At 45.1% G+C, this 22930-nt stretch overlaps 1 protein-coding gene across 2 annotated transcripts; it reads left to right on the top strand.

The window, feature by feature from the left end:
- Positions 1 to 699: 699 nt before the first annotated feature.
- cdc14ab (cell division cycle 14Ab) lies at positions 700 to 21294 on the top strand. 2 transcript variants are annotated; one of them, XM_084548214.1, is made up of 16 exons: positions 700 to 1039; positions 2377 to 2467; positions 2681 to 2756; positions 4073 to 4165; positions 5389 to 5468; positions 8418 to 8484; positions 9157 to 9219; positions 9507 to 9594; positions 10299 to 10529; positions 11236 to 11374; positions 15583 to 15736; positions 16067 to 16167; positions 16606 to 16653; positions 16737 to 16865; positions 17265 to 17553; positions 19445 to 19524. In XM_084548214.1, the coding sequence occupies exons 1-16, from the start codon at positions 943 to 945 to the stop codon at positions 19472 to 19474; spliced, it is 1776 nt and encodes a 591-aa protein (XP_084404340.1). In that variant the 5' UTR covers positions 700 to 942; the 3' UTR covers positions 19475 to 19524. The 2 variants fall into 2 exon arrangements, with proteins under 2 accessions (XP_084404340.1, XP_084404341.1); XM_084548215.1 differs by lacking the exon at positions 17265 to 17553 and having other exon boundaries at positions 19445 to 21294.
- The last annotated feature ends 1636 nt before the right edge of the window (positions 21295 to 22930 follow it).

Below are 22930 nucleotides of genomic sequence, written 5' to 3'. Positions count from 1 at the left end.
ATCTTGTGTCTGTGTGACAGTAACTAAAAACAAGTACAACAGACTGATCTTTAAATGTCTTAGTGTTCCTGTAAGATAGAGAAGACATTTCAAATAGATTAGATTAAGATTAAGTGTCTATCGGCCAAGTATACTTGTGTATACAAGGAATTTGGACTCTGCATTTATCCCATCCGTGAATTAGTGAACACACAGTGAGGTGAAGCACACACTAACCCGGAGCAGTGAGCTGCCATGCTACAGCGGCACTCGGGGAGCAGTGAGGGGTTAGGTGCCTTGCTCAAGGGCACTTCAGCCGCTTTCTACCAGTCGGGGGTTCGAACCGGCAACCCTCCGGTTACAAGCCCAAAGCGCTAACGAGTAGGCCACGGCTGCCCCTAGGCAGTGTAAATAAAGAAATATCTAAATCTAAATTACAAGATTTTCGTTGTACCTTCAGAATTCGGTTTAAAATCGTCTCATGGTGCACGAGTTTGTTTAAATATACTCTTTGTTCCTGTGGGCACTTGAAGTCCTCATTGTTTATGTTTTTCCCAGCGGACCGTGAAGGCAGCACGGTGTGTTCTGTCCGTTCCGTTCTGTGATTGGCTGTGGTTGCTATGGGAGCGGCTCCCGTTGCCACGGCAACGTTTCTTAAGGAGGGATCAGGTCAATCAGAGTTTCAGACTCCCGGAGCGTCGTCAAGTAGCCGCGGTGCTAACATGCTAACCCGAAAAACATTCACCGGGTTAAAAACCGGGAAAAAACAAATAAACGGTTGAAAGGAGAAGAGGCACCGCCGAGAACGATGAGAAACTGACGAGACGTTATTTTTTAAAACTTTTTAAAACATCCTGACTGCCCGGCTCGCCTGCTAGCAGTGCTAACGGCTAACCGAGCTGCTAGCAACTTTAAAAAGTTTCCGGAGCTAGCCGCGGGGACAGTCCGGGAATTAGACGGTCCATGACGGTGGAGGGTGTGAAGCACTCCCCCATCCTGTCCGCCCTGTTCAGGATGTCGGCGGACTCCGAGCTCCAGGGAAGCGCAGAGTTTATCAAAGGTAAAAAATAAATAATAATAATAATTAAAATAATTAATAATAGAGCGATTATTAACAGTAGAAATGTAGTTTACCTTCAAAATAAAAGAACCAACCAAAACAACAACAACAACGAGATAAAACATTTTAAACACATTATACTAAAATATAACTGAGTAAGAAAATAATAAGTATAAACTGAGATAAATATAGTAATACTGACATATTATTTGTCAATTTAATTAAGTAGAATAATGAGTTTATTGAGGATTTTTAAAGGTTTATTAATCTATATTAAAGATGGAAACAAGTTATGAACTAATTATTACATTCACTTGCCAAACCATTAGGTCCACTAGTGAAAAACCAGTGCAAGGTTTACGAATCCCATCAAGAACCACTGAGATCTGACATGAGCTCAGTATCAGACGCTCTGATCGAATTTTAAGAATTGTTAAATAAAAATGTTTTACCTTTGAAACCACTGTTTACTTTCTGAAATGTACGGTCTAGCCAAAGCCAGAATACTAAAGGGGCAAAGCAAACCCCAGGACCCCCCAGACACCCAGGACCCCCCAGACACCCAGGTTTGATTTGACTAAATGAAAAAAGAATATCAGATATGTCAGATTTTCCATCCTCAGCCATGCAGCTGTTCTTTTAGAGAGACAGGATTTATTTTAGTGTTTACGCTCCCTGTCCAGTTCATTAGGTACACTAATGAAAATAATATGTTATAATAATAAGCTGGTGATTCACCTGGATGACCGTTTAGGAGGATGGAGCTGTTAAACTGGATCGACTTGAGGAGCTGATGCATAGTTTGGTGTCTGTCTCAACACAATGTGATTACACATGGTGCTATAATCCACAGCATCCACAGTGAAAACAAAGTTAAGCTGTCTCAGTTATGTCAAACTAAAGCTGGACGCCAGGACCTTCATGAGTCAGTTGGTTGGATTCATCTCAGGGGAACTGTCAGACTGGGACCAACAGTTTCCTTCATCATCACAACATCTGCAACTATCTCCTCTGATCGTTAACAGGTTTATTTTAGAGCATCAAGAGTCAAATAAAAGAAATAAATTCCCCTGAAGCTCAGATGAACAGAGTTTCTCCAAAAGCCTGATGAGTTTCCTTCCTGTCCCAGAAAAACCCAGAAACCAGAGAATCAGTTTGTTTCTCAGCTCAGACCTTCACCTGCCAACAGGTAGCTCCTGCTGAGTCTGATGGTGGAGATTCAAAGGGAGTATTATTCTGGAGGATGGAGGAACATGTGTCTGTGTTTCTACCCGGGTCGAACTGATCTGGGTTCAGTTTCAACATCTCCTCTCGTCTCTTTCCTCCTCCTCCAACAGAGCGTCTGTACTTCGCCACGTTACGCAGTAAACCCAAAAGCACCGCCAACACTCACTACTTCTGCACAGATGACGAGTTCCTCTATGAAAAGTAAGTGTATCACACCGCACTGCATTCTGGGTATGTGTTGTTTGTTGACATCCGGTGAGCGGATCAGAATTCAGATGGCTGCTGAGTTACTGTTTTGTGTTTGACATTTTATCTCGTACATTTTCTTTTGCAGGTTAGGGCCTCGTGTAGCAAAGACAAACATCAGATAATACTTCTAGGACATGTGTGATTTAACACTGTTTGTTTCTCCAGCTTCTACGCAGACTTCGGCCCTCTGAATCTGGCCATGTTGTACCGATACTGCTGCAAGCTGAACAAGAAGCTGAAGGTGAGTCTCTGCGGACTCTCCCTCTGCAGGAATGTCCAGAATGCAGCAGGAGAAAGAGACGAGTCTTTCACAGCTGACAGGTTAACTCTGTCTCACTGACGCGTCGCTCACTGGAGAACGTTTACACGGATCAGTATCTCTGATATCAGCCTGATCACAGATGAGCTGTTTACATGGACGCTGAATAAAACCGTCTGTACAGACTGATGTGTCCGGTCATGTAAACACACACGTCTGATAAGAATCATATTGACAAAGTGGTTCTGTTGCTGTGGAGCATCAAATCTGCTGGGAATAGAACAGAAGAAGAAGAAAGAGGAGGAGGAAGAGGAAGAGGGAGCAAGATGAGGGAGGAAAAGGGATGAAGAAGAAGAAGAAGAAGAACGAAAGGAAGAAGGACGATGAGGAAGAAGAAAGAGAAGGGGAGGAGTAAGAAGTATCATCTCCTCCATGTCCTCCTCCATGTCCTCCTCCTCCATGTCGTCCTCTAGTCCTGAATGTCTAGAGTCTTAGAAGACGTCCAAGATGTCTCCACGTCTCCATCGTCTCTGTCCACATTGATTCCATCTCGGTTCATCTTGTTTTTCTACCTCCATGTTTCTGTCCCTCCTGGACACTCCTCACCTGATGATGATTAGTAGATGATTAGTAGATGATTAGTAGATGTTACCATGGTTACCACCACACCCCTACACCTCATCCATCAGTCTGATCTGACTACTAGAGGAGCCACTAGAGTCCACAGCGAGGCTCGTCACCGTCACAGTCCCGGCTCCTCCTTTCAGACTGTAAAACCTCCGTCCTCCGTGTTTTGTGTTTGATGTACGTTGCCACGGTGATCACATTCCTCCGGTCGACTGTTGTCATTCGTCATGACGACCGGCCGACTGGACGGTCTGGATCCACAGCCGGCGTTCAGCCTCACGTGCTTCATGTCGTCTAATGACATTAAACCATGTTTACTGATAATGAATTACTCTGATGTAAGATGTTGTTACTGAGCTTTGATGCTTGGATTTCATTAAATAATAACTTAATAAAAACATTTAATTAGCTCTGAAAGACATTAGATGGTGTACATGAGGACTGGGAACCAGGGAGCTGCAGCTACAAGTTATTTTGAGAGTGAAACAACAAATGATGGACGGTTCTGAGAGGAGTTCGGCAGTCGGCCTCTAATGAGGAAATAAAGATGGCCGACGCTCTGACAGTCCTCTGTGAGACTCTGCAGCTCAGCGTTGTTCTCCGACACCGCAGCTTTAGTTTGGGATGAAAAATGTCACGACTGAATTTCATGTTGTCTTGTTTCCGTGCAGTCGTTCACTCTGACCAGTAAGAGGATCGTCCACTACACCAGCTTTGACCAGAGGAAGAGGTCCAACGCCGCCGTGCTGATGGGAGGCTACGCCGTGAGTACGCCACCGCGTGTGTCAGTCTGAGCTCCCATGATGCCTTTCACTTACTGTGGATAATTTCACTGATTAAAAACAAATAAAGGCTAAAAAAAACAAAACAAGATCCCGTTGAGACTCACATTGACTCCGTCGGACGGGATAATACCTCCTCTCAGCTCCCAAGGCATCATGGGAACTTTAGATCAAAAACAACATCTTTTTTTCTGTTTGTTTGTCGTTGCATCCACGTGAAGTTTCTGTTTCCACTGGGTCCAGACTAAAACTGTTCCCGGTGCCAAAATCTGGTCTGAAAGAAACTGATTTCTCACAGGAGACACAAAACACCAGACAAAGAACCGGTCTGTTTAAATGAACATTAAATCACTGCTCAGTCACAGAAGAACCTGAATGTTGAGCCGCATCACGACACCGTGAGGATGACCTCTAATTTTCTCTGCTGGCAGCCGTCGGCGTGTTTACACTCTGCTGTCAGTTTATTAGGAACACCCTCCTAAAACTAATAGAGCAGCGCAGTAAATAACATCATGACCATGTTATATCTGGGATGTATCAAGGAGAACATTTTGAGGAGAAGGAAAAAGAGGAGGGGGAGGAAGAGGAGAGTAGGTCCAAGGAAGTAGAAGAACCAGGATCATTGAATCTGACCCGTGTGGTTCTCGTTCAGAAATGTAGAAGCGTCTGAGGGCCTTAGATGTTGTCTGCACACAGACCCGTCTCTACCTGCTGTGTTACCGACACACACTCTCCTGCTGTGGTTTGTGCGTTGAATATTTCATGTTGTCCAAGCAGCTGAAACAAAAGTTGATTGTGTGGACGGAGCAGCTTCAGATACAATCACTGACACAGTGAGCGTTCAGGACGAGGCCGGCGAGGCTGAAACAAATAAGTGCCGTCACCGTGAATATTTAAAACATTCAAAGCAGAAGAGACAAAACCACGACTACAAAAAACTGTTTAGTCTCCTGTGAGGAGGAGGAGGAGGAGGAGGAGGAGGAGGAGGAGGTCGGGCAGACATTTCTCTACCGTTACTACTACGTGTTAATATGCAGCTGTTAAAATGCAGAGTGACCTGGTTCTACTGTCACAGCTAGTCGTCCATATTATTAATAGAAGTGACTCCAGTACTTCCAGGAAATATCGCTGCTGATGCTGCATCTGACATTTCTCTGCAGAAAACCAGTTCATCGTTTTTCACTTTTACCCGTCTCTTGTCTCAGGTGATCTACCTGAAGAAGACTCCAGAAGAAGCCTACAAGGCTCTGATCTCCGGTTCAAACGCCTCCTACCTGCCCTTCAGGTGAGTACTGATGTTTTACCGACATCACTGAAATCACACTACGTTATCCTACGACGAGCTAACATTAGCCGTTAGCGCTGCGTATGTGGAGCCTTATTGCAACATGTGTCACAGTCCACAAACTGTGATGTGGAATTTATACTGCCTGGCCAGTTCATTAGGTACACCATTAAAGTCGTTCTAATCTAAATAACGTTGAGTTGATGTTGAAGCAGCGTCAGGAGGGTGGTGGTTGACCTGGAGGATCATTGTGGAAGTTGTTGTTCACTAGTGTACCTAATGAAGTGGCCAGAACTGTCAACAGTTCTCTTCATGAAAAACCAAAAACCTGTTCCAGAAAAAAACAGAAACCAGAGAATCAGTTTGTTTCTCAGCTCTCAGATCTTCACCAAACCAGAACCTTCATGGAGACTAGATTTAGTTCAGGCCTGCTTTATTACAACGCAGTCATATTAGTGTACCTAATGAAGTGGCAGCCTACGTCGTAGCCACGTCTCTCAGAATATCCTCCCTCCTCCTTCCTCCTACAAACCGTCTACTCAGAAACGTCTTGTCTTTTCAGTTGCAGTGATTTCAGTCAAAGCCGTTAAACATTTACTCGTCAGGATCTGTTTCTGAGCCATAAACCAAGTTTAACAAGACAGTTTCTGCTTTGCTTTTAGACGTAACATGATCTGGATGTTGTTAATGTTTAAGTTCAGACCCGGACGTCTGTCGTTGAGTTGTTTCCTCCTTCACAAGTTTTCATTCTGGCCTCTGCAGCTGCACATGTTGTTGTTTTTTATTCAGTATCTGCAGAAACCTAGAAACACACGGAATGATTTCAGGAGCTTGTGTCGTCGTGTAAGTTAGCTGAGCATTAGAAAACACCAGGGCTGATAAGTCTTTATCTTTTGTCCAAAGAGCTCATTTTACTGTCGGCTGCGTAAACGCTGACGGTTGGATATAGCTGCAGCGATATGTTCAGATCTTTTTCATGACTTCTTCTTTGCAAGACGTGAGAAACGTCTAAATGTTGAAATGTGTTTTCCTCAACAGTCGGGTATCACACGGTCAACACGTTGACTGATTCTGCTCCTGCAAAGACTTCATGTGAATAAAACAGTTGTAGACTTGAAACGCGCCTCATAATGAACTGAAAACACAGTAATAACAGTGAATAAGGGCAGTGGCACTACTGGAGGAAGGTGGTTGGATTTCTGCAGTAACTGTGGAAATGTTTTGAAATATAAAAAGAGACAGATGGGTCAGTAAACTTAGAAATATTTCAGTTTCCAAACAGTTTCACAGCTTCTGTCATGATCTGGATCTCCGTCACACGTCCAGTACGATGAAGAGTCTTTTTTTATTTACATATCTTTTTGTTTGTGCTCAGTTAATTACCACAAACACCTGATGGTTGTGTTTAAATGTCCTAAAAGCGCTTCAAGCTTCACCATTTCTGGTTATTTTGTCCGTTTCTCAAACAGGACGAGTGAAGTTGTTTTTAAAGTTCTGGTTTGTTTCATCCCAGAGACACAAACTGAGAAGGTCCAGGCTGAGAGTGGAATAAAGAGCTTTTTGTTGTCACCAAACACACTCAGTGGTTATGTAAGAGCAGAATGAAAGGATGAAGAGGCCACGCCCACTGGGAGAAGGGGGGCGGGCCTGCAGCGATGCATTCACTGGCTGTCTGAAAGCAGCAAAGCAGAATTAATGTCTCTGTACAGCAGCAAATATTACTGTTTGACCGTCCTCCACCGTCCCTGGTGGGGCTACGTGTCCTGCTGCTTTTTAAATAATGAACCCAAAGAACTAAAGTACAGACAAACAGAGTAGAAACAGTTTCTATCATGTTATATATACGTCTGTGGAGGTTTCTCAGTGGTCCAGGTCATGGTATAGCCTAAAGAAAGCAGCTGCTGCGTCTGACGGTCTGAGCTCTCACTGTCAGACGCAGCAGCTCCAGTCCTACGTCGTCATCTGTCGTAGTTTAAGGTCATGAGAACTTTTATTTTTAATGATGGAGGTGACTCCCAAACCTGTGAGGAGTCAACTCAACCAGTTTAACTTCATTGTTGTTGTCACACGTCTGTCCTCAGACCTGAGCACTAAACGTCTTGATCTGACAAACGTGATGAAGCTTTGTTTCATTTAAACCGTTAAACGTCCTGTTATTATGAGCTCGGCCTGAGAGGAGCAGGAGAAACCAGGAAGTGATCGAGGAGGAGGAGGAGGAGAATGAAGAGCAAGAGGAGGAGAAAGAGAATAAATGAGGAGGAGGAGACAGAAGGAGGAAGAATAAAGGGAGGGTGGAGGAGAAGGAGAAGAAAGAATAAGGAAGAGGAACACAAATAAAAGGAGAAGAAAGAGCAGGTGGAGGAGTAAGAGGAGGAGGAGGAAGATAATGAAGAGGACGAGGAGGAGAAAGAATAAATAAGGAGGAGACAGAAGGAGAAAGAATAAAGGGAGGGTGGAGGAGAAGGAGAAGAAAGAGCAGGTGGAGGAGTAAGAGGATATAGAGGAGGAGGAGGAAGAGAATGAAGAGGACGAGGAGGAGGACAAAGACAATAAAGGAGAAGAAAGAATAAGGAAGAGGAACACAAATAAAAGGAGAATAAAGAGCAGGTGGAGGAGAAAGAACGAATAAAGACGAGGAGAAAGAAGGAGTAGGAGAATAAGGAGGAGGAGGAGAAAGAATATGGAGGAACACAAAAGCAGAAGGATGAGGAGGAGTAGATAAACGTTTTAAGGACAGGTTTATCCTCAGAGTTGTGCAGTAATCTTCATTTCGTGTCGTTGACAGTTTCCTAACGTCTGTAGTTTAACAGGATGTAACCGTAAACTAAACTGCATTAAACTAAGTTATTGATGGCCGCGAGCTGATTGGAACGCCAGTTAAAATGTGCATTGTGGATAATGTAGGCTTTGAACCGACTGAATCGTGTTTTCTTCCATCTGTGTCTGCAGGGACGCTTCCTTTGGGAATAGCACCTACAACCTCACGGTGCTGGACTGTCTGAAGGGAATCAGGAAGGTGAGGTCACTTTGTAGTTTGATGCTAGCCAGGAAGTTAGCCCAGGAAGTTAGCCCAGGAAGTTAGCCCAGGATGTTAGCCCAGGATGTTAGCCAGGATGTTAGCCCAGGAAGTTAGCCCAGGAAGTTAGCCCAGGAAGTTAGCCCAGGATGTTAGCCCAGGATGTTAGCCATGATGTTAGCCATGATGTTAGCCATGATGTTAGCCCAGGAAGTTAGCCCAGGATGTTAGCCCAGGAAGTTAGCCCAGGAAGTTAGCCAGGAAGTTAGCCCAGGATGTTAGCCCAGGATGTTAGCCCAGGAAGTTAGCCCAGGTTAGCCTCGACAGTATTTATTTTCTGGTGGAAAGTTGGTCTGAGTCTCTGATGATGCTCCTGTGAAGATCTGCTGCTTCTACTTCTTCTTCTTCATCATTTTTGCTTCATCTGCTCGTTGTTTTTCTTGTGCATCTTCTTCTTCTGCTTCAGTATTTTAGACATTTCCAAGGCCAGAATCTTTTAAAAGCCTTTTTTGTTGTTTGTTGTTTTTGTTTTTAATGAATGAGGCTAAACTGTGTCCACAAAGAGGACGTTGGTTGAATGGCGGTCCATCAGCGAGGTGGCCCAGCGAGGTGGCCCAGACCTCCTCCACATCTGGTTTGGTGACTTGTTTACCTTGATGTTGTGTGTTTCAGGCCCTGCAGCACGGCTTCTTTGACTTTGAGTCTTTCGACGTGTACGAGTACGAACACTACGAGGTGAGAACATGAACCCGTTCAAATGTTTTATTAATACTAGTAGAACAGAAAAAAACTGTTTTTATTGACACTTTTAATGAAATAAAACTGAAGGATATGAAATGTCTTCTACAATCATTAGAAAAAGAATTAGACTATAGCGCCACCTTCAGGTTGGCTGGAGTTTAACAGACGGCTGAGAACAAGAAGCTTTTCATCAGTCAGAAGTCTTTACTTTTTAGCTTCAATGATTTAATGACGCTAGAACTTTTACCTCAACATCTTCTAAAACCTGTGTTTGTTGCCAGCGGGTGGAGAACGGGGACCTGAACTGGATCGTCCCGGGGAAGTTCCTGGCCTTCAGTGGACCTCAACCCAAAACTATAGTAGAGAACGGTGAGTATCTGTAAACTGAGTAAAAGGTTTGTTGTCTGAGGATGTTTGCTGGTCGATGCCAAGATCAGAGGAGGAAAGATGTTAGAATGAACAGCTACACATTTATAAAACAGAGAAGAAGAACAGACCTGATCTCCTCTGGAAGAAAATACATAGATAAATGAATTAAAGAATAGAACAGGGTCAAGAGAATAAATAGAGAATAAATGAAATGATACTGAAGTTAGAAAGAAGAGAGGAGAAGAGAGGAGGTAGGAATGAGGAGGAGGAGGTGAAGAAAACGAAGAAGACAAGAGGAGGTGGAGGAGAAAAAGTAGATTGGGATGAGGAGAGGGAGGACATTCAATTCAATTCAATTCAATTTTATTTATATAGCGTCAATAACAATACAAATCGTCTCAAGACGCTTTACAAAAACCCGGACATGGTGGTGGAGGAAGAGAAGAAGAAGGAGGAAGAGGAGAAGAAGGGAGAGAAAGGAAGAGTAGAGGGAGGAGGAGGAGGAGTAGAACAAGGAGGCGGTGGAATCAGGAGGAGAAGAAGAAAGAGGAGGATCCTTGTTGAGGCTGAAGATAAAGTCCAGTATCTGATAGAAACCAGAACCACTTGGTCACGATGGAGCTGGAGGATGTTCAGGGAAATGATCAGGTCACGTGTTTGTTGTGAAACCCTTCAGTGTTTTCTGTGTTCATGTGACGATGCAGGTTACCTCCTCCAAACCCCCGAGTCGTACTTCCCGTACTTCAGGAAGCACAACGTGACCAGCGTCGTCCGTCTGAACAAGAAGATCTACGACGCCAAGCGCTTCACCGACGCCGGCTTCGACCACCACGACCTGTTCTTCATCGACGGCAGCACGCCCAGCGACATCATCGCGCAGCGCTTCCTGCAGATCTGCGAGAGCACGGAGGGCGCCGTGGCCGTCCACTGCAAGGGTGAGGGACTTCCCGTCCTCCTCGTCCCGTCCCTGTTTGTCCTGTGGTTTTACTGTCCCACAGATGTGAGACACAGTGTGTCCAGCAGAGGGCGACCTTGAGTTAGTTTGTCTCTTTTTAAAGGCTGTTGCTTCAGTTGGTTAGAAACACTTGACAAATCATTAGGTACACCTTATGAATGCATGCTGATGTAAGAGTCCTGCTCTAAATCAGAAGGAGCTACCTGTTGGCAGGTGAAGATCTGAGAGCTGAGACACAAACTGATTCTCTGGTTTCTGGGTTTTTCTGGGACAGGAAACTCATCATGTTTATAAGGTTTTCACAATAAAAGCAGATGAATGATCATTTCTTCCTCATATTTGACCCTTGATGCTCTAAAATCAATCTGTTAATGATCAGAGGAAATAGATGAAGAAAACTGTTGGTCCCAGTCTGACAGTTCTCCTGAGATGAATACAACCAACTGATTGGAGGCTTTTAGTTTGGAAACGACCTGAAACTCTGAGAAAATACAACTGAGCTCAATAGAAAGACACTGGCCACTTCATTAGGTACACTGGGTGCTGTGTAGTCGGAGTACGGTGGGTTAGTGCTTTATCTCCAGCTCTGTTGAGTGTTTCTGGTCCAAACAAACAGTGAAGACTCTGATACTACCCTGCTGACTCACCACATGTCCTCTGTCTCTCTCTCTCTCTCTCTCTATCAGCTGGTCTGGGCCGGACAGGGACCCTGATCGCCTGTTATCTGATGAAACATTACCGCTTCACAGCTGGCGAAGCCATTGCCTGGATCCGGATCTGCAGACCAGGCTCCGTGATCGGGCCCCAGCAGAACTTCCTGGAAGAGTGAGTTTTCAGATTTCAGATAAAAATAAGACAAACTAACTATGATGTGGTCAGACGAGGTTAAACTAAAAATTATTCAAAACATCAACAGACAAGTCCTGAAAGTAGACAAAGACAACTCATGGAACAGAAATATTATGCATGTGTATTTGTTTATCCAGGAAAATGAGCCAGTATTACATATCCATAATCCATGAGCCGACTGGTTCCTTTCTGTGTGTAGTCTGCATGTTCTCCCTGTGTCTGCGTGGGTTCTCTCCAGGTTCTCCAGCTTCCTCCCACCGTCCAAAGACATGCTGGTTAGGTTCATTGGTGATTCTAAATTGGCCGTAGGTGTGAGTGTCTCTCTGTGTTAGCCCTGAGATAGACTGGAGACCTGTCCAGGGTGTACCCCCCCTCTAGACCAATGACAGCTGGGATAGACTGGAGACCTGTCCAGGGTGTACCCCCCCTCTAGACCAATGACAGCTGGGATAGACTGGAGACCTGTCCAGGGTGGACCCCCCCTCTAGACCAATGACAGCTGGGATAGACTGGAGACCTGTCCAGGGTGGACCACCCCTCTAGACCAATGACAGCTGGGATAGACTGGAGACCTGTCCAGGGTGGACCCCCCCTCTAGACCAATGACAGCTGGGATAGACTGGAGACCTGTCCAGGGTGGACCCCCCCTCTAGACCAATGACAGCTGGGATAGGCTGGAGACCTGTCCAGGGTGGACCCCCCCTCTAGACCAATGACAGCTGGGATAGACTGGGGACCTGTCCAGGGTGGACCCCCCCTCTAGACCAATGACAGCTGGGATAGGCTGGAGACCTGTCCAGGGTGGACCCCCCCTCTAGACCAATGACAGCTGGGATAGACTGGAGACCTGTCCAGGGTGGACCCCCCCTCTAGACCAATGACAGCTGGGATAGACTGGAGACCTGTCCAGGGTGGACCCCCCCTCTAGACCAATGACAGCTGGGATAGACTGGAGACCTGTCCAGGGTGGACCCCCCCTCTAGACCAATGACAGCTGGGATAGGCTGGAGACCTGTCCAGGGTGGACCCCCCCTCTAGACCAATGACAGCTGGGATAGGCTGGAGACCTGTCCAGGGTGGACCCCCCCTCTAGACCAATGACAGCTGGGATAGACTGGAGACCTGTCCAGGGTGGACCCCCCCTCTAGACCAATGACAGCTGGGATAGACTGGGGACCTGTCCAGGGTGGACCCCCCCTCTAGACCAATGACAGCTGGGATAGACTGGAGACCTGTCCAGGGTGGACCCCCCCCCCCCCCTAGACCAATGACAGCTGGGATAGACTGGAGACCTGTCCAGGGTGGACCCCCCCTCTAGACCAGTGACAGCTGGGATAGACTGGAGACCTGTCCAGGGTGGACCCCCCCCCCCCCCTCTAGACCAATGACAGCTGGGATAGACTGGAGACCTGTCCAGGGTGGACCCCCCCTCTAGACCAATGACAGCTGGGATAGACTGGAGACCTGTCCAGGGTGGACCCCCCCTCTAGACCAATGACAGCTGGGATAGACTGGAGACCTGTCCAGGGTGGACCCCCCCTCTAGACCAATGACAGCTGGGATAGACTGGAGACCTGTCCAGGGTGGACCCCCCCTCTAGACCAATGACAGCTGGGATAGGCTCCAGACCCCCCATGACACTTAACAGGAACAAGCGGTTACAGAAGATGAATGAATGAATGATGTGTAAAAATAAGCGACCCCTTGTTTTCAGTATCTGCTGTGACCTCCTTGTTTGCAGCGATAACAACTTCCACAAACATGTGTTGTGAAGATCAGACTGAGACAAATCCCTGATTTATTGAAACTAAACCAGGAACTGAACCACACCTGAGTCTCATTACATTGATGGAAACACTTCTGAACACATGGACTCTGATTGGACCTGGAAATCAACTTGGAATCCAGGAGGAGCTCCTCCTCTGATGTGTAACGTTGGCGTATTTTCCTGAATGATTTGAATAATTGGCTCGTTTTCTTTGTCTACTTTTAAATACGCTGATGTTTGAGTCATTTTTAATCCAGGAATGCAAATATTTTTAAGCAAGTGTGACTGTTGTTTTATGATCAGACCAGATTGTTATTGTTCGCCTTTTAATCCTTCAACAAACTGAACGAGAAGCCTGGGAACCAGATGGTTGGCATGGAGAATTAAAAGACAAGCACTTTTAATGCTAACGCAGATGAGAGACACACTGTCCTGGCAACCGTGTAAAACAAACACTCATATTTACAAAGTTCACATCAGGGGCAAAGTGAAAGTTTAAAAGCTGCAGAGTGAAAGACAAAAATTCTCTTATCGCATTCACTTCCTCAGTAGCAGGAATTTCCCCCGTGAGCTTATAAAAACGGAGCACATAAAAACAATGGGTTCATTTAAATGATCTAATGCACCATTACACGAAAAATTAACAACACTTTAATTTCCTTAGAATGTAAACTGTGAATAAATGAGTTAGGAATTTCCAGATCAAGTTCAAAGCTGGATGATTGTGACTAAATTAAATAAGCAGCTAATAAACTTAAATATCTCTGAGGTGTAAAGCTTAGTGTGAACCTTTAAATATGTGTGTTAGACTCTCATTAACATCCACAAACCCATCTGATCTGGTCTCTAGAGTCCAGGTTAAACAGGTCCAGGTGTGAACACTGATCTGGTCTCTAGAGTCCAGGTTAAACAGGTCCAGGTGTGAACGCTGATCTGGTCTCTAGTGTCCAGGTTAAACAGGTCCAGGTGTGAACACTGATCTGGTCTCTAGAGTCCAGGTTAAACAGGTCCAGGTGTGAACACTGATCTGGTCTCTAGAGTCCAGGTGTGAACGCTGATCTGGTCTCTAGAGTCCAGGTTAAACAGGTCCAGGTGTGAACACTGATCTGGTCTCTAGAGTCCAGGTTAAACAGGTCCAGGTGTGAACACTGATCTGGTCTCTAGTGTCCAGGTGTGAACACTGATCTGGTCTCTAGAGTCCAGGTGTGAACGCTGATCTGGTCTCTAGTGTCCAGGTTAAACAGGTCCAGGTGTGAACACTGATCAGGTCTCTAGAGTCCAGGTTAAACAGGTCCAGGTGTGAACGCTGATCTGGTCTCTAGTGTCCAGGTTAAACAGGTCCAGGTGTGAACACTGATCAGGTCTCTAGAGTCCAGGTTAAACAGGTCCAGGTGTGAACACTGATCTGGTCTCTAGAGTCCAGGTTAAACAGGTCCAGGTGTGGTCCAGGTCCTACTGTGGTAGTGATACCTGGTTCTTGTTGCTGGTAACTAGCTTCCTGTCTGGACTGAATTCCACAGTGATGAGGGAGAAAAGGAGGGAAAGTGACTAATTGTATTTTTCCTTCAAAGAGCAGCAGAATAACACACTGATCAACATCAAACTAAGGTTTACCCTGAGTACAGGCAGCACTGTTAGCGGCCTAGCCTTTCACATAAAGGGGAGCAACAAGTTCAAGTTCTCGACTCTGGACTCGACCAGAGACGGTGACTGCTGGGAGACTTCCGTCAGTGTGACTTGAAAACAGCCGCGTGTTCAGACAGGAGCTTGATGAGCAACATCATCAGCGTTGTCATAACACACTCGCTCGGTTATCTTAGCTTCCGTGTGGTGGTGTTTGTTTTGGCCTCCAGGCCTCGGACCAGAACCCTGGAAGCTGGAACAGGCTGCACGAGGACAGATATGGAGCAGTGTGTCACTGAGAGCATCAGAGGTAACATGTCCAGGTTTACATGGACATGGAGGTTTACATGTCTCCAACCTGATCAGTGACCTCTGTGATCAGAGATGAACTGATGAGAAGGAGGAGAAACTGTAAAAGAAGAAGGAAGAGGTGATAAAGTAGTTGTAGTAGCATGTCCTCCATGTCCTCATCCTCCATGTCTTCCTCCATGTCTTCCTCCATGTCCTCATCCTCCATGTCCTCCTCCTCCATGTCCTCCTCCAGTCCTGAATGTCTAGGGTCTTAGACAACGACCAAGATGTCTCCACGTCTCCATGGTCTCTGTCCACATTGATTCCATCTTGGTTCATCTTGTTTCTCTACCTCCATGTTTCTGTCCCTCTCCTGACGTTTAGTCCACGTGGAGCAGACATGCTCAGAGAGAACGGATTTATTCCAGCTGAGCCAAAGGAAAAACATTCAAACTACTCACAGATGTCTTTTTGTTTTGTTTGTATTTATTTGTGTCAATAGGAAGCAGGCATCTCTGTGGTTGCAAGGCGACAGCCAGCGTTCCCAGAAGACCAAACTGGAGGAGAGGGCGGTGCCTCACCTCATCACCAGCATGGGCGAGCTCACGTTAAGCCCCGCCCACAACAGGTCGCCGAGCTCCGACCACCTGCAGGAGGTCAGTACACGCTCACGGAAACATGGTCCAAACGTGGATTAACGAACTGGTCACTGATGATGGTTCACTGATCATCTATAGGACGACGTTCTCAGGACGTGGTGTGAACCTGGTTTAAAGTGGTGTGAACCTGGTTTAAAGTGGTGTGAACCTGGTTTAAGATTCAAAGTGATTTACAATAACTGGATCTATATTTAATATCAGATTTATATAAATGTATAGTCGACAGTTTCACACAAACAGATCAGTATTCAGTTGTTGGTGGATGTGTTTCAGGTGTTGTGGTGTTTTAACTAATTCGGTTTAATCTGTGTGATCTGGATTCTCCAGGGTGAGCTGAAAGACGGCGGGCCAGGTCTGACTCAGGGAGACAAACTGAGGGCCTTGAAGAGCCGCCGTCCCCCCCGCCCGGCCGCCGCGGGACCCCCGAGGTACTAACACCAAGAGGACGACAACATCCAGCTGAGATGATAATACACAAATAACTTGATAAAATGCAGAAATGAAGTTGTTCTAAAAGCATCATGTGTTCTTAAACGGGGTTCCAAACAAAGTGAAAACATCTCTGAAGTCACAAAACAGGTTTTGACTAAATGATAGAAGCTTCATACTCTTAGTCTGACCCACGGACACACTCACAGTCGTCCTTTGACATTTGTTTGTTTACGTTCATCCGTGTTCTTGTAATCGTATCTAAAACTCTGCCTGAAATAGCTCAACAAAGACTTTAGATTAAAACTGGTGTGAACCAGGTTTAAACTGGTGTGAACCAGGTTTGAAGAGGTGTCAATCAGATTTAGAGCAACGTGATCCATGTTCAAAGTCTAAGAGTCTGACTTATTAAACTGACTCAGATGTTTCTGTTTCAGACGGGACGTGATGAACCTTCACAGCAGATCAGCCTCTCAGCCGCTCAGGTTCGATGTTACGTCATTCTCCTCCACAGTTTCAGTCGGTAACAGATTCGTGTGTTGATCGTGGTCCGTGTGTGTGTGTTCAGATTGTCCATGGGGGGCAGTCAAGGCCCCGCCGCCCCAATCAAGTCCTCAAAGTTCCCATCATCCTCTACTTCTGCCGCAGCCAAGAGGATCGGCAGGAGTCCGTCATCGTCTGCGTCAAACTTCAGGAGGTCAGTGACCCCACAGTGACTCACCTTCATCACCTCCTCTTCATCACCTCCGCCTCCTGTAATACACGTCTGTAGTATTAATACACAGCCTGTAGTACCTGTTAGTATTAATACACAGCCTGTAGTACCTGTTAGTATTAATACACAGCCTGTAGTACCTGTTAGTATTAATACCCGGGCCGTGGTCTGAACCAGAGCTGATTGACAGTCGATCCAGATTCAGTTTAATCCTGATTACACATCTGAATAGATCCGTATTTAGTTGTTTAGAAGTATAGACGGTAAAGATGATGAGGTAAAACGTTGTCAGAGCTTGTGGCGTGTTATTGTAGTATGTTATGTTGCTCACGTATGTTGTATGTGCACATCCCCCCCCCCCCCCCCCCCCGCTGACCTCAGCTCAGCCCTCAGCTCCCGATTGGCCAGCTCCCTCAGCGATCTGTACGCCGCCGACATGGAGCCAGCCAGGAGCGCTCCCTACGCCTCTCTTCCTCCCCCGCCCTCCTCTGTAAGCCCCGCCCCCTCTTCCATTGCCCCGCCCCACTTGTCTCGCTATGGTAACGGGCCTCGCATCGTGCAGCACGAGGTCAACAACAACAGCGGGCCCTACAGCGGCCCTTACAGGGGCGGAGGGCCCTACAGCGCCATGAAGGGCCCCTCGGGACGCTACCTCAGCCGCTCCATACCTGTAAGTCCTCTGATGCAGCAGCTAAGCTCCGCCCCTCTCTGCTGATTGGCTCTTTCTGCTCTGACTTCACTAACAGGGTGTACCTGATGGTTCGGGGGGTTGTCCTTGTACCTTGTGGTATTTTTGAGAACTATAAAACAAAAAACAAAAAAATTAATAAGAGTTCTGAACTCTCTGAAATGCTAAACAAGTAAATTTACCTTTGGTCCTTTAATCTGTGAAAACAGAAACCAGAAAGAGAAGTGAAAGAGAAACCAGTGGTTATTAGAGTCATAGAAGAAGAAGAAGAAGTTTCCATCAGTGATTTCAGATCTTTTCTGTTTGTCTAAACGGAGCATGGACAATAATCTGGAACAATATTCGGATGTTTGAATATTAAGATGGAATTTTAGACTTTCAGAAACAAAAAGTGGAATAAATAAACCCTTTATTGTGTAGCCTGAAACCAAAAGCAGAAGTTATTCTGAGTCTTAATGTTGTTTCTCCTGAGGTGATTTATTCCTTCCTTGAACGAAGCAGGAAGTAGTCTCCATGGTGACCACTGGTCCAGGTCTCTCTTGTCTAGGCATGGATCGTTCTTCTTCTTCTTCTTCTTCTTCTTCTTCTTCTTCTTCTTCTTCACCTACAGAAATATCTGCTTTGATGTGAATAACCAGTGGTCTCTCCTTTACTTCCCACAAATCAAGTACACTTGAAAATCTCCAGATAAATCTAAAAGGAAGTCGTGGCGACACAGAGTCGTGGCGCCGCCTCGTCATTCTGTCTGTCTCTGTGTTGAATGGGTTTTTCCATTTTTAACTTTCCTCTAACAACTGACGTGTGGTTTCTAAATGTGTTTATTCTCCGTTCTGACTTTAAATATCAACATAAACCTGCTGAATCTTTCTGGTGGTTTTTAAATATGCTCATTAATGGATCTTCATCTTCAGCGTCACTAATTCCTTCACTAACATGAAGCTGCTGCTGCTGAGGCTGAGGAACCGGCTGAGATTAAAGTCCCTGTTCAGCAGAAAACAAGATGGAGCTCATCGTCTCCAGGTTTTTAATATTCCACATTAACAACGTCACTGGACGACCAGCGTCCGTCTACAGGCCTCAGGTCTCTGTGAACACCTGGAAGTCAGGAACGAGTGGACGATGTGTCCATCACCACATGAAGCCCCGCCCCCGTGATCTGATTGGTCCAACAGATCTTTGCTGGAGCAGAATCAGTTCCCAACGGAGAGACTCCAGATAAACTCTACTACTCTATAACCTTTCTTTCTTTCTTTGTATAATTCCTCCTTCCTTCCTCCCTTCCTTCTTTTCTCCCTTGTTCCCTACCTCTTTCTTTCTTCCTTCCTCCCTTTCTTTCTTTCTTTCTTTCTTCCTTTGATTTAACGCTCCACCTCTTTGACCATCTCTTGAGACGCCACACTGAGCTTCAAGAAGGAGAAGTGTTGATGGAGCCTCTCCGTCCCAGGGTTAAAAATAAAAATGACAAAGAAGAACGTTGACCCGTTGAGTGACTCATCTCTGTTCTTCTCTGACGGAAACATCCACTCAGCCTCGGTGACGCTGCTGAGAGATGAAGATGACATGAAGAGAGTCGTCTGGAATGTCTCCTGAACCGGCGTGAGATCAAGAGAAGCTGCTTCTCGTTTTAACGCTTGAAAACCGTCTGAGACGAATCAGTGACGAGGTTAAAACCAGCCCTTCTGGCCACGCTTTCATTTCTGTTCTTTATTTAAATAAATAAACTTCTCTCGACGTCTGAGATGATGCAGAGAAACCAAACACATGTCACATCAGTTGAGAGTTAATCTGGTATTTCCTCCTCTTTAAAAGCTGCACACAGGAAATGCAGCGACACTCGACTCCTTTAACTTCTTGTGTTTCTTTTCTGTTTCAGTCTCTTCAGTCTGACTACATCCAGTACTAAAACTACACATCAGACCTGACGACACGTTACCCCCCCCCCCTCCCCCCCCCACTTACCCAGAATCCCTCCTGTGATCGGACGCTGAAAGGGAAGCTAATAAATTAGCGGGAGTTCACCTTTACCTGGACTGAAGAGGTGTTGGACCGCTGCTGCTCGCCGTTCTTACTGTATGTAAATGAGCTGTATGTAAATATGATGTAATCTACACGCGTGTTGGCTGAAGATATATTTACACACGAGTCAGAGAAAGAGATTTTATATTTCTTATTTGTGACAGACGAAGAAGAAGAAGACGTGTTTTTATTTTTAACGGCGGTGGCGGCAAACGCTCGCTCCGTCGTCATGGTTACAGTATTTGCGTCTTCGGATCAGTAAACCAGCAGATTTTTATTTTTATTTGTTGATGATGTGACTGATCAGTGTTTTGTTTTTTTGTCTAATCAATACAGCAATAATAACAATAGTAGAAGAAGAAGAAGGGACCCTAAAACTGAATGTCAGCAACTTTAAACTCAGGGGATTAAAGTGTGTGAATGTGAGTGTGTGTCGACGTCCGCTCGGCCTTAAAGACGATTTTAGACGTTTGTAAAGTCGACATGAAGAGTTTTGTGTCTTTGGATCAAACCATAGAACTGAATATAAAAAGTTGACGGAGCATCGTGTTGCCCAGCGGCCGCCATCTTGGCCGTCTCCTCGTTTTATAAATGAAATAATAAGCTAGTCCTGATGTCCTCATAGAGCCGTGGCTACGCTCACACTCAGAGCGACGGAAGCTACGACGCTGCTGTCGACTGTTTATATATCACGGCAACTAGTGAAGCAATCACATTTGATTGGTCGATACCCGTTAGTGAAGCAACAGTAAAGGTTGAAGTAAACGCAATTTTCATATGACGCGACTGTCGGCCTGTTGCTACGTACGTGAAAATGCAAAGTTGCAGTCTTGTTATTTGGAAACCCAACACATCCAGTTCCTCCAAAACCAGAGCAGAAACAAGGATTTGTTTTGTTTGGGTTCTTGGGCGGAACCCAACAAGTTGCCCATGTTTTAAGGCAACTGGCTTTTTAAAAGGCAAACCTGAAACAAGTCCCATTGCTTTGTTTTTTTTAGGTTCTTAGAAGAAACCCAAGAAGTCGAGTTGCCCATGTCTCAGAGCAACTGGTTCCTCAGCTGGTTCCTCATAAAACAAAGCTGAAACGAGTCCAGTTGCTTTGGTTGTTGGGTTCTAGGGAGGAACCCTGCACATCCAGATGCTTTATTTTTTAGATATCGCTGATTGTCTCAAACGAGTCAACGTACGAGTCCGAGACTAACTTAGCAGAACGAGTCAACGTTCCCATGAGTCCGAGTCAAAGCAAAGTCCCAGTCAAAGTACTACAGAGTCAGAACGTGTCGATACGTAACGGTTGTTGCTCTCTCGCCATTAGTGTGAACGTAGCATTAGCTCAGTATGGAGCAGTGGGTTGAAGGCGGGGCTTCAGTGACATGGCTCCGCCCACATTCTGGTGGCGCTGGTGTTTCTGAACGTTGTGGAGCTGAAGCTAAATGAATCAACTGAACAATATTCTAATTCTGAGTTCTGGACTTTTGATCAAATGAAATGAGCTGAATAATTATTTGGAAACAGTTTGTGATTTATTTATTATTGAAGTTAAATAATGAGCAGAGAACCCAGTAGGTCAACTCATTAGCTACAGGCCAATGTTTGTTAGGACGTAGAGGCCGTTCCACTGTCAGACTGAACACGTACTAGTTTATTACAGGACCTGTAGAGTCGTGTTTTTAATGAAGATACTGCTGTAGGGGTTTTTGTGGAACAGGGTAACGTGTGAAAAAATATTCAAAAGGTACATTTCCTCCGCAGGAATCTCTTAAGTTGCTCAACTTTCACACTCTCTGAAGCTCCAGGAACTTTAGCGGCACAGAGCTGAGACTAACTGGGTTCTGGTTCTTGAAGGAAACACAACAAGTTGCTCATGTTACAGGGCAACTGGTTCCTTGTGCTCGTTTCTTGTAAGAAACGCGTCCAGTTGTCCTTATTTCATCTTTGTCTTTTGGATGTTGGTGTAAAAACGAGCTGGACCCGTTAGGAGCTTTTGTTGGTGCCGCTGTTGCTATGGTTACGGGTCAAAGAGGCTCCTCAGACCTGAACCGAACCGATGGATGGATTAGAAAACTCTTTCAGTGTTGGAGTCACCTCATCTGATGACTTTATCATGTTTAGTTTTTATTGCATGAAAGAAACGAGAGCTTTCAAAATAAAAGCCTCTAGGATCAGAATGGAAAGGAACGCTCAAATAAAAAGGGAAAGATTATTTTAATAAAGAGGCGCCCAAGTGCCTTAAACATCTGGAGATTAGAGAGTTATATTTGATACTGCAGGAGGTTCATGAAGACTTTTATTTGTTCTGTGACATCCTGTATTTAATGTCTTATTAATTAGTTTCTAGAGGGAAGAATTGAAAAATGAAGATTTATTTTTTTTCTTTGACGGCGGAATTTATATCGGAGCAATAACAGGAAATAAAAGAATTACTCTTTGGACTTGGTTTTGTTTTTCCTTTGATTTTCTTACGGGTGTGTGTGTGGGGGTGGGGGGGGTGGGGGGGTGGGGGTCGGGGGGGCGAGATGACTGGACTGAGACGAGTCAGACTCTACGAGGCCAGAACAAGATAAAAGACCGACGAGTGCAAGTCTGCCGTAAACACACTGAGTTAAAAGAGTCTGAATCCTGGAGGAACTGAATGAGTCAAAGTCAAAACCCACAAGACTGAGACGAGTCAAAACACTGGACTGACTGAGACGGTCCAAGTCAAAACTAAGTCCACAATCCCACCTGGTCCCAGACCAGCTGACGTCACAGAGTCTAACGGTCACGAGGACAAATGAACCCTCAGGTATCACTTTAATTTACTTCCCTCTTGAGACATGAAGGACAAAAATGTCCACGTCCAAAAAACTGCTATAAAAACTTGACTGATTAATATTTAAACCACTTCAACCAGACTCCATCATTTTGAGGATTTTAATCCTTTAAATGTCAGTTTGATGTTTGATTACTTTAAGTCACTGTTCTTTATGAAAAAACAAAAGAATTAGTTATTTTCCATAAAACTAATGTTGGGAGACTGGGATGATCTAAAACATCGACTTGATTGCATTATTAGATTTTGTGTAACATCAGATTTAAAACGTACTAGAGGACATAAATGTCTCATTATAACTACATGTATTAATCTCTCAGCCATGACACAATAAGATGATTCATTCTGTGATATTAAGGTTTCATTCATGAGAAAAATAGTTCAATTAGTCATTTATAGTGTTCTGCACTAAAACCATCCATTTCTCCTTTATAAGGCCTTTACATTAAAGGTTTATTTCATTAGTTTTTGTTCTTGTGTTTGTGCAAACAACAGATGGTGAGTTTATCCACTGACTGGAGCTGGACTGTC

This window comes from Chelon labrosus (genome assembly GCF_963514085.1).
Source record: "Chelon labrosus genome assembly, chromosome: 7".
NCBI classification, from domain to species: Eukaryota; Metazoa; Chordata; class Actinopteri; order Mugiliformes; family Mugilidae; genus Chelon; species Chelon labrosus.
Note: the sequence above shows the minus strand (reverse complement) of the source record. Positions and strands in the feature narration are given on the sequence as shown.